We start from the raw sequence: 12,500 nt of genomic DNA on the forward strand, positions 1-12,500 counted from the left end.
ATCATAACTTCCAAAATACCAGCCAAGCTCTGTTCCTGAACCAAGCTGAAGGGAGGATGATCTCAATATACAACCAGACCCAGTGTTCAGTGTTCACCCTCCGCTGCCAAGCTTTAGATTAAATTACAATTAGTGTATTACATCATAGGGTTCTAAATGTCAAGAGAACGTAGCGATATTTCCAAGTTCTAGAATCAGCCCTTTATTCCGTGTTAAAGAACATTCCGAGAGACAGAAGCCTGGGAAAAGACTAGCATTTGATTACAACTCATTTTACCTTGGCAGCATCCCAAATGGCACCCTATTCCCTATATTAGAGCTCTGGTCAAAAGTAGTGCAATAAATAGGGAATAGGGTGCCAATTGGGACAAAGCCCTCGAAAGTCTCTATTCAAGGGCTCCGTATTGGATTTGAGTAGAAGCAGGGTGAAAAATGATCTGATGGTTGCCAGTGGCAGCCTCGCACAGGGAGAGTATATCCCTGATAGCAGCATAGCCTGGGCTTTGGAAGGGGCTGTGTGTACCGCAGCATTTCAAATCACTCAAACAGAACAAACCCTTCAAACAGGACTAGAGGCTTGAGCTTATGAGCTCAACATTAAGAGATATCCCTAAATATATTCATAAGTGGATTTCATTTGAGCCCTATTATTTCTTTAGCCTGTAGTTTTGTAAAACCAAGGCCGTGTTATGATGATCCAGTCTACTCCAGATATACAGTACCTGTCAAACGTTTGGACACACCTACTCATTCAAGGGCTTTCTTGCCAAGAATGTGCAAAGCTGTCATCAAGGCAAAGGGTGGCTACTTTGAAGGATCTCAAATGTAAAATATATTTTGATTTTTTTAACACTATTTTGGTTACTACATGATGTGTTATTTCATAGTTTTGATGTCTTCACTATTATTCTACAATGTAGAAAATAGTACAAATATAATAAAGACATGGGAATGAGTAGGTGTGTCCAAACTTTTGACTGGTTCTGTACACAACGGTTTAGGATTGTTACTTGTATTCATTCAACTATATCTATCTCTAGATAGAATTCAACAGAAGCCTTGTACTGTTTTTCTTCAACCCAGAAGTGTGTGATTAGTGATGAACACACATTCATCCAGGTTGTATTTTCTCATTTACAGCAACGACCTGGGGAATAGTTACAGGGGTGAAGAATGAGCCAATTGGAAACTGGGGATGATTAGGTGACCGTGATGGTATGAGGGCCAGATTGGTTAATTTAGCCAGGACACCAGGGTTAACACACCTACTCTTACGATAAGTGCCATGGGATCTTTAGTGACCACAGAGAGTCGTGACACCCATTTAACATCCAAAAGACAGCACCCTGTGATTGTCCCCAATCACTGCCCTGGGGAATTGGGATATTATTTTTTAGACCAGAGGAAAGAGTTCCTCCTACTAGCCTTCCAACACCACTTCAAGCATCTGGTCTCCCATCCAGACCAACCAGGACCGACCCTGCTCATCTTCAGTGGCCAGCAGTGGGATGCAGGGCGCTATGCTTCAATTACAATATAGTCACACATTTAGCATCAAATACTGTAACAAATACAGCAGCCAGCACTAAAACCAACCAAACAGCATCCTCACCTGATTGTGGAAGTTGAGCATGGTGGTGGTCTCTATATCCTTCTTCCCCAGGATCTCCATCTTGACCGGCGACGAGGGGAACTTCCAGGAGAAGTAGTCCAGGAAGTCTGGCAGGTAGGAGGCCGCCCCGTGGATGATGCCCATGACGTAATGAGCTGCCTGGGATGACGTGTCCTCACTGAAGGCCAGGGTAACAAACTCCTGGGCGAACAGCTGCATCTCCGCTGGAGACAGGGCCGAGAGCTCGCTGCAGTAGGCGTGTGCCACCAGGGCTCCACCGTTGGGTTGTTCCTCTACGTGGATGAAGCGGGCGAACTCCAGGTTCTCAAAGCCAGGCTGGGGGCACCGTGGCTGGGGCATCTGGAGGGGGGATGTCATGGGGGAAGCTGGGTCCCAACTGCTAATGCTACTGCTACTGCTATTGCTGCTGCTCCATAGGGGCTTAGAGAGGGACAGAGTTGGAGAGGGGCTGTAACAGTTCTCCTGTTTGATGGATGAGGTGGTGGAGGTGTGGTGGACGGGGAGCGGGGGTTTGAACTCTGTGTGGCCGTGGTGGTGGTGGTGGTGGTGCTGTTGTTTGGAGGCCAGGCCTGCGTGGAGCTCAGAGAGGAGACCAGCACACACGGTCTGGCTGGACCTGCTGTACATCTTGGTCCGTTTCCACTTCTCCTTCTCTCTCTCACTCTCTTTGTGTTTCTTCTTCTTTTTCTTCTTCACCTTCTTCATCTGGAGCTCCTCTGAGTTTATTTGGGGTTTCTGCTTGTCTAGAGAGAGAGGAGGAGAGGAGAGAGAGAGAGAGTGGGGGGGGCAGAGAGGGGAGGAGAGAGAGGAGGGGAAGAGAGGGGGGGAGAGAAGAGGAGAGAGAGTGGGGAGGAGAGGGGCAGAGAGAGAGAGAGAAAGGGGGGAGCAGAGAGGGGAGGAGAGAGAGGAGGGGAAGAGAGGGGGGGAGAGAAGAGGGGAGAGAGTGGGGAGGAGAGGAGAGGGGCAGAGAGAGTGGGGGGGGCAGAGAGAGAGAGTGGGGGGGGGGGCAGAGAGAGAGAGTGGGGGGGGGCAGAGAGGGGGATGGGAGGAGACACGGGGAAAATAGTGTTAATAACAGAGCTGTGAAGAACACCTGCATGCAGATTCACTACTACCCAGAGCATGTCTGGAATCTAGAGAGAGATGCACTACTACCCAGAGCATGTCTGGAATCTAGAGAGAGATGCACTACTACCCAGAGCATGCCTGGAATCCAGAGAGAGATGCACTACTACCCAGAGCATGTCTGGAATCCAGAGAGAGATGCACTACTACCCAGAGCATGTCTGGAATCTAGAGAGAGATTCACTACTACCCAGAGCATGTCTGGAATCTAGAGAGAGATGCACTGCTACCCAGAGCATGTCTGGAATCTAGAGAGAGATGCACTGCTACCCAGAGCATGTCTGGAATCTAGAGAGAGATTCACTGCTACCCAGAGCATGTCTGGAATCTAGAGAGAGATTCACTACTACCCAGAGCATGTCTGGAATCTAGAGAGAGATTCACTACTACCCAGAGCATGTCTGGAATCTAGAGAGAGATTCACTACTACCCAGAGCATGTCTGGAATCTAGAGAGAGATTCACTACTACCCAGAGCATGTCTGGAATCTAGAGAGAGATGCACTGCTACCCAGAGCATGTCTGGAATCTAGAGAGAGATTCACTGCTACCCAGAGCATGTCTGGAATCTAGAGAGAGATTCACTACTACCCAGAGCATGTCTGGAATCTAGAGAGAGATTCACTACTACCCAGAGCATGTCTGGAATCTAGAGAGAGATTCACTACTACCCAGAGCATGTCTGGAATCTAGAGAGAGATGCACTACTACCCAGAGCATGTCTGGAATCTAGAGAGAGATGCACTACTACCCAGAGCATGTCTGGAATCTAGAGAGAGATTCACTGCTACCCAGAGCATGTCTGGAATCTAGAGAGAGATTCACTACTACCCAGAGCATGTCTGGAATCTAGAGAGAGATGCACTACTACCCAGAGCATGTCTGGAATCTAGAGAGAGATGCACTACTACCCAGAGCATGTCTGGAATCTAGAGAGAGATTCACTACTACCCAGAGCATGTCTGGAATCTAGAGAGAGATGCACTACTACCCAGAGCATGTCTGGAATCTAGAGAGAGATTCACTACTACCCAGAGCATGTCTGGAATCTAGAGAGAGATTCACTACTACCCAGAGCATGTCTGGAATCTAGAGAGAGATTCACTACTACCCAGAACATGTCTGGAATCTAGAGAGAGATGCACTACTACCCAGAGCATGTCTGGAATCTAGAGAGAGATGCACTACTACTGAGAGCATGTCTGGAATCTGGAGAATCAATGAGGAGCAGAGGAAGAGAGGAGGCTCTGGTTGAGGTGTTACTGTAACCCTAAACCCAGAGGAACAACTACTGCCATCAATACATGAAGACCTTCATTAGTCTTGTATTATTACCATGGTCCCAACTATAGGCCTATGTGCTTCAGACAACTCCTCTGACTACTGACACGTGGCATGATTATATTACCATGGTCCCAACTATAGGCCTACGTGCTTCAGACAACTCCTGACTACTGACACGTGGCATGATTATATTACCATGGTCCCAACTATAGGCCTACGTGCTTCAGACAACTCCTGACTACTGACACGTGGCATGATTATATTACCATGGTCCCAACTATAGGCCTATGTGCTTCAGACAACTCCTCTGACTACTGACACGTGGCATGATTATATTACCATGGTCCCAACTATAGGCCTACGTGCTTCAGACAACTCCTGACTACTGACACGTGGCATGATTATATTACCATGGTCCCAACTATAGGCCTACGTGCTTCAGACAACTCCTGACTACTGACACGTGGCATGATTATATTACCATGGTCCCAACTATAGGCCTACGTGCTTCAGACAACTCCTGACTACTGACACGTGGCATGATTATATTACCATGGTCCCAACTATAGGCCTACGTGCTTCAGACAACTCCTGACTACTGACACGTGGCATGATTATATTACCATGGTCCCAACTATAGGCCTACGTGCTTCAGACAACTCCTGACTACTGACACGTGGCATGATTATATTACCACTCAAAAAGGAGCAAAACAATTGGGCTTACAATTAGACACAGAGGACAACTGAGTAATTATTAGGATTGAATTACAGTAACCAGAGAGCTTGAACACTGCTGTTGGAAAACTGGAATAAACTGGATTCAGTGCACTGATCAGTTCAGTGTGTATTATTTTGTTTTGGCAGTCCAGGGGGCGGAAGCAGCCGTAGCAGTCCAGGGGGCGGAAGCAGCCGTAGCAGTCCAGGGGGCGGAAGCAGCCGTAGCAGTCCAGGGGGCGGAAGCAGCCGTAGCAGTCCAGGGGGCGGAAGCAGCCGTAGCAGTCCAGGGGGCGGAACAGGGAAGCAGCCGTAGCAGTCCAGGGGGCGGAACAGGGAAGCAGCCGTAACAGTCCAGGGGGCGGAACAGGGAAGAGCCGTGGCAGTCCAGGGGGCGGAAGAGCCGTGGCAGTCCAGGGGGCGGAACAGGGAAGAGCAGTAGCAGTCCAGGGGGTGGAACAGGGAAGCAGCCGTAACAGTCCAGGGGGCGGAACAGGGAAGCAGCCGTAGCAGTCCAGGGGGCGGAACAGGGAAGCAGCCGTAGCAGTCCAGGGGGCGGAACAGGGAAGCAGCCGTAGCAGTCCAGGGGGCGGAACAGGGAAGCAGCCGTAGCAGTCCAGGGGGCGGAACAGGGAAGCAGCCGTAACAGTCCAGGGGGCGGAACAGGGAAGCAGCCGTATGAGTCCAGGGGGCGGAACAGGGAAGCAGCCGTAGCAGTCCAGGGGGCGGAACAGGGAAGCAGCCGTAACAGTCCAGGGGGCGGAACAGGGAAGCAGCCGTATGAGTCCAGGGGGCGGAACAGGGAAGAGCAGTAGCAGTCCAGGGGGTGGAACAGGGAACAGCCGTAGCAGTCCAGGGGGTGGAACAGGGAAGAGCAGTAGCAGTCCAGGGGGTGGAACAGGGAGGAGCAGTAGCAGTATAGCAGAATACATCCCAAAATGGCACCATAATCCCTGTTTAGTGCACTACTTTTGACCATGGCCCCATAGGGCCAGATCGTGCCATTTGAGACACAGATGCAATTCAGAGGCAGAGCCACTGTAGGTGGGGCCGTTTGGCATCGCATCAGAACCAGAGAACTGTCTAATATTTTCAGATCACCTGCCAAATGACATGGTGTTACCTGCCTGCTGCTACCTGTGGGAAGCAGCTCTTTAAGAGCAGCCAAAAGAACAGCCTGATACATGATATCCATGCTCTGCTCTCTTTAGTCTATGTACAAGACTAATCAGCTCTACCCCCAAGCCTGAAGACTCCTGAACATCTAATCAAATGGCTACCCAGACTATTTGCATTGCCCTCCCCTCCCCCTCTTTTACACTGCTGCTACTCTGTTATTATCTATGCATAGTCACTTTAATAACTCTACCTACATGTATATGTTACCTCGACTAACCGGTGCCCCCGCACATTGACTCTGTACCGGTACCTCCTGTATATTGCCTCGCTACTGTTATTTTACTGCTGCTCTTTAATTATTTGTTACTTTTATTTCTTTATTTAGGTTTGACGTGATTGGGAGTCCCATAGGGCGGCGCACAGTTGGCCCAGCGTCGTCCGGGTTTGGCCGGTGTAGGCCTCATTGTAAATAAGAATTTGTTCTTAACTGACTTCCCTAGTTAAATAAAATATAAAAATAACTTAATATTTTATATTTAAATAATTAGTAGCTGCTTTTCAGAAATTACATCAAGGTTGTGACTGGAAAAAGAACAAAAACAAGGAACACAATAAAACTGAAAATGTTACCGGCTGTCATTTATCAAACTAATAATAACACATAACACATTTACAAAAGGAAGGAAGTATTGATGCATTTCGGAAAGTCCACACACCAGAACTTGTGATGCTAAGAAATATATACACATAAAAAAAAATAAAAAAATATATAAGGTTTTATCGATAGTTACATATTGCGATATGGACGACATTATCTAGATATTTTGACTCCAATTATTGATTTGTAAAAAAATAACCGGTATTTTTCATCGTATAGCTTGTTCTTTTTAAATAGTGAGTCAACATGTTTTCAGCACCTATTTCCATAACTGGTGACTCATTTTCTCTCCACAGCAGACACACTGTGAGCAATATGTTTGGAACATTAAACCGCAATATCAAATCGCAAAGTCCCAATGCATACACTTTAAATAATGCCACTTTAACGTGTACATATCTTACATTACTCATCTTATATGTATATACTGTATTTTATACCATCTACTGCATCTTGTCTATGCCGCTCAGCCATCACTCATCCATATATTTATATGTACATATTCTCATTCACCCTTTTAGATGTGTGTATTAGGTAGTTGTTGGAGAACTGTTAGATATTACTGCACTGTTGGAACCAGAAGCACAATCATTTCACTACACTCGCATTAACATCTGCTAACCGTGTGTATGTGACAAATAAAAATGATTTGATTTGAGTATATGGGCACCTCAGTATCGTGTTGATATAGTATAGTGAGGTCACTGGCAATTCAGCCCTATTCAGAACCTCAATATTGACTCATATATATATATATGTTTTGTTATGCTGGTTGTGTGGACTGACTCTCCACTACACACATCAACAAAACCCCCCAGCCATAAGATCCAGCCCAACTGCCCTTTAAAGTAGACAGACAGCACAGCTAAAGGCCTGCGGTCAGTTGTCTGATCATTCACAAACACCCTGCCACGCACAAACACCCTGCCACGCACAAACACCCTGCCACGCACAAACACCCTGCCACGCACAAACACCCTGCCACGCACAAACACCCTGCCACGCACAAACACCCTGCCACGCACAAACACCCTGCCACGCACAAACACCCTGCCACGCACAAACACCCTGCCACGCCCCAAACACCCTGCCACGCCCCAAACATTCAAACACCCTGCCACGCCCCAAACATTCACAAACACCCTGCCACGCCCCAAACATTCACAAACACCCTGCCACGCCCCAAACATTCACAAACACCCTGCCACGCCCCAAACATTCACAAACACCCTGCCACGCCCCAAACATTCACAAACACCCTGCCACGCCCCAAACATTCACAAACACCCTGCCACGCCCCAAACACCCTGCCACGCCCCAAACATTCACAAACACCGTGCCACGCCCCAAACATTCACAAACACCGTGCCACGCCCCAAACATTCACAAACACCCTGCCACGCCCCAACATTCACAAACACCCTGCCACGCCCAAACATTCACAAACACCCTGCCACGCCCAAACATTCACAAACACCCTGCCACGCCCAAACATTCACAAACACCCTGCCACGCCCAAACATTCACAAACACCCTGCCACGCCCAAACATTCACAAACACATTTCAAAGCCCACCGTCTCCCACTCCTCTATGACATCATAATAGTACAACAACAACAAACACGGTGTGATGATATGTAGATATACAGGTAACTGACAAAATAAAGGAAACACCAACATTGTATGTCAATAGGGCGTTGGGCCACCACGAGCCGCCAGAACAGCTTCAACGTGCCTTGTCATAGACTCTACCAGTGTCTGGAACCAGACATTCCATCATTTGCTGTTTTGTTGATGGAGGTGGAAAACGCTGTCTCAGTCACCGCTTCAGAATCTTCCGTAAGTGATGAATTGGGTTGAGATGTGGTGACTGGCATATGGTGAAACGTCAGATCCGGTGACAGACGGCAGTGGCATATGGTGAAACGTCAGCAAGTTGAGTGGCGTTCGTCACTGAAGCTCCTGCCGAACGTGCCTCAACAAATCACCCCTCTTTCAGAGTCCCAGAGATCTCTTCTTCTAGCCACGGTAGTCAAAATAACAGGCAACTGGGCCTGGACAGCACTTTTAAACATGACCCTAAGCACCATGGGATGTTAATTCCACACCTGTATGGAAGCACCTGCTTTCAATATACTTTGCATCCCTCATTTACTCAAGTGTTTCCTTTATTTGGGCAGTTACCAGTAGATTTGTATACATGGTAGCGACTAGTCCGAGCCTGTGTTTATTTTGGTATGCGTGCCTGTGTTTATTTTGGTATGCGTGTTGCTCACGTGTGATGTGTGTGCGTTTATGGCAGGATGGTGTAGCTAGGAGCACATGTCTGTCAGAACAGGGGAGCCTGCTACAGTGACATGGCCTCGTTCAGAGGAGCTACTGCTTCACTATAGCCCCAACACACACGCCTCTGGAGCACGTTCACCACCATATGACAGGATACAGAGAGCAAGAGAGAGAGAGAGAGAGAGAGAGCGTATGTGGGGTAGAGAAGGAGAGGGGGGGAGCAGGAGAAAACAGAGTGAGCGAGGGAGGCAGTGTATTATAATGATGCTGTTAATCCAGAGAGTTCTAGCTCTTCCTCCCCCCAACACCCCACCCCCCCCATACCATTTTACAAGTAGGACAGCAGGCCAGACAGTTACTCAAACCATGATCCCTGTGTGAGACAGAGGTCAGATGTGTCTAAACATACACAGAGTACACAGTCAGGGTTTATCAAAACGGAGCTTAGGTGGTGGGCGTGGCAACGGGCACGGTCGGCGCTGCTGAATTTTAGAGGCCCCTATCTTGACGATGTAGAGCTGAGAGAAAAAAAAATCTGTTTCAAAGCTAATTTCCTGTAATTCTATGCATTTTTCTTATGGCAAATGCTTTGTTTGTTTTGCTCAAACATAAAATCAATACTACTAAATTCATCGTTTTTTGAATTTTCTATTCTCCCTGACTGTCTAGCTTTTATTTTGGCGGTTAGTTCTCAAAGATTATATCATACAAATATTAACGGGTCCATTATAATTTCTTCATACTTTGTAACGGGTTTCAGTTTTAAATTCACACTGAAAGCATTTTCCCATCTCAAAAACAGATTTTGGGACTTCAGGCAGCCCGCCCAAGGATTTCAATGGCAGAAAACACCCTGCCAGTACACACACAGAGAGCATGTGCCTCACAGCTGGAGAGGCCATACAACCAGCCCCTAAAACATATCCACTAAATGTTATGAAACAAACAGTACAAATACTGTAAGACAGAGACAAATAGAAACAGAATGGGAGAGAGAGAGAGGGTTTAATATGACTAATAGTAGACTGGGAGAGCTCAGCAGTAGCTAGAATGCTCTGGATTCCCCCAGTCTGCCTGCCAGGCAGCAGTACAGCAGCTCAGTATTTCTACAGTCTAGAGACACTACGAGCTCCTCACTAACAGGCCGCTGATGACCTAATCTAGGACAAGCTGACGCTCAGACTACGTATTACAGAGACTACGCTTGCTGTGCATACAAACAAACCGCCAGTGTCACAGTGCATAGTCTAGTTATCTAGGCCAATCTGTCTGCACCTAAAACACCAGTTATGAACACAGAGAGAGAGACCGATAGTCAACTGGAAAAGCCTGCAGGAAATGTATAAATATGATAGATTCATTTTGTATGCACACAAAGCAAGCGCTAAATATTTGCTCAAGGAGTACAGTTTTGTTCAAACATAATTCCTGAGGAGAGGAACATGACATTGAGAATACAGTTTCCCCCTGCACAGCATCAGTTTCCCCCTGCACAGCATCAGTTCCCCCTGCACAGCATCTACACAGCATCAGTTCCCCCCTGCACAGCATCAGTTTCCCCCTGCACAGCATCTACACAGCATCAGTCCCCCCTGCACAGCATCAGTTTCCCCCTGCACAGCATCTACACATCATCAGTTTCCCCCTGCACAGCATCTACACAGCATCAGTTTCCCCCTGCATAGCTGAAGCAGCATTTGACAGCACCAAACAATGCCAATGAAATCATTCCAAAATGCCATCAATTGATCAAAACCCTAAAGCCACATGAATGGAATTGACAGGGTGTGTGTTCCAAAATCCACAGTAAAATTTAAATCAGTGGTGTGGGTGAAGAAGAGGAAGTCAATTACCTGTGTTGTCACAGACTGGGCTTGACTGCTGAACGCAAACAGTGTCTCTGGATGATTACCACACTGACACCGCCTGCCTGTCTAGTGGCGACACACCTGACACCGCCTGCCTGTCTAGTGGCGACACACCTGACACCGCCTGCCTGTCTAGTGGCGACACACCTGACACCGCCTGCCTGTCTAGTGGCGACACACCTGACACCGCCTGCCTGTCTAGTGGCGACACACCTGACACCGCCTGCCTGTCTAGTGGCGACACACCTGACACCGCCTGCCTGTCTAGTGGCGACACACCTGACACCGCCTGCCTGTCTAGTGGCGACACACCTGACACCGCCTGCCTGTCTAGTGGCGACACACCTGACACCGCCTGCCTGTCTAGTGGCGACACACCTGACACCGCCTGCCTGTCTAGTGGCGACACACCTGACACCGCCTGCCTGTCTAGTGGCGACACACCTGACACCGCCTGCCTGTCTAGTGGCGACACACCTGACACCGCCTGCCTGTCTAGTGGCGACACACCTGACACCGCCTGCCTGTCTAGTGGCGACACACCTGACACCGCCTGTCTGTCTAGTGGCGACACACCTGACACCGCCTGTCTGTCTAGTGGCGACACACCTGACACCGCCTGTCTGTCTAGTGGCGACACACCTGACACCGCCTGCCTGTCTAGTGGCGACACACCTGACACCGCCTGTCTGTCTAGTGGCGACACACCTGACACCGCCTGCCTGTCTAGTGGCGACACACCTGACACCGCCTGCCTGTCTAGTGGCGACACACTGGCACCGTCTGTCTAGTGGCGACATACTGACACTGTCTAGTGGTGCTCTGGATAATATAGGCACTTAAAACACAGACACACAGTTGATGAAACAAACATCCTCAAAGCTCAGTGTGACTATTACACTAAAGCAGCCATGTTTTTCTGTTGATTTCCAATTGTTGTTGTTGTTGTTGTCCTACTCTTTCTCTGCCATGACACAACGCACCGTCTCTGTTGAGTAATAGTACTGAGACCCCTCCTGTACTCCCTGTTCACCCACGACTGCGTGGCCGCGCACGACTCCAACACCATTCAGTTTGCTGACGACACGACGGTGGAAGGCCAGAACACCGATGAGACAGCCTATAGGGAGGAGGTAAGTGACCTGGCAGTGTGGTGACAGGACAACCTCACCCTCAACGTCAGCAAGACAAAGGAAATGGAGGGCCGAGCACGCCCCCATTCTCATCGACGGGAGTGGAGTGGGGTCGAGACCTTCAATTTCTTCTGTGTCCACATCACTAAGGAATTATCATGGTCCACACACAACAACCCAGTCGTGAAGAAGGCACGACAACAGAGGCTGAAAAGATTTGGCACGGGTCCTCAGATCCTCAACAAGTTCTACAGCTGCACCACAGAGAGCATCTTGACTGGCTGGATCACCGCCTGGTATGGCAACAGCTTGGCAATCCGACCGCAAGGCTCTACAGAGGGTAGTGCATACAGCCCAGTACATCACTGAGGCCGAGCTCCCTGTCATCACAGTGCTGGGTGGAGTGAGTCCTGGATGAGACAGTGCTGGGTGGAGTGAGTCCTGGATGAGACAGTGCTGGGTGGGGTGAGTCCTGGATGAGACAGTGCTGGGTGGGGTGAGTCCTGGATGAGACAGTGCTGGGTGGGGTGAGTCCTGGATGAGACAGTGCTGGGTGGGGTGAGTCCTGGATGAGACAGTTTGAGGTGGACCTGGAATCCTGTCCTTTCTACTCACATGTCTATCTTAAAGACACTACATAACATATAGTGACTGTACTGAAGACAGTGCTAGATGGTGT

General features: G+C 48.7%; 1 protein-coding gene across 1 annotated transcript in view; it reads right to left on the reverse strand.

Moving 5' to 3' along the window:
• Positions 1 to 12,500, reverse strand: part of LOC139533649 (lysine-specific demethylase RSBN1L-like) — a 114,129-nt gene that overhangs the window by 88,764 nt on the left and 12,865 nt on the right. The window contains exon 3 of the mRNA XM_071331876.1: positions 1,613 to 2,376. Within this exon, the coding sequence (XP_071187977.1) occupies positions 1,613 to 2,376 (764 nt within the window). The remainder of the gene's footprint in view (positions 1 to 1,612; positions 2,377 to 12,500) is intronic.

Source organism: Salvelinus alpinus, chromosome 11, assembly GCF_045679555.1.
Source record: "Salvelinus alpinus chromosome 11, SLU_Salpinus.1, whole genome shotgun sequence".
NCBI lineage: Eukaryota > Metazoa > Chordata > Actinopteri > Salmoniformes > Salmonidae > Salvelinus > Salvelinus alpinus.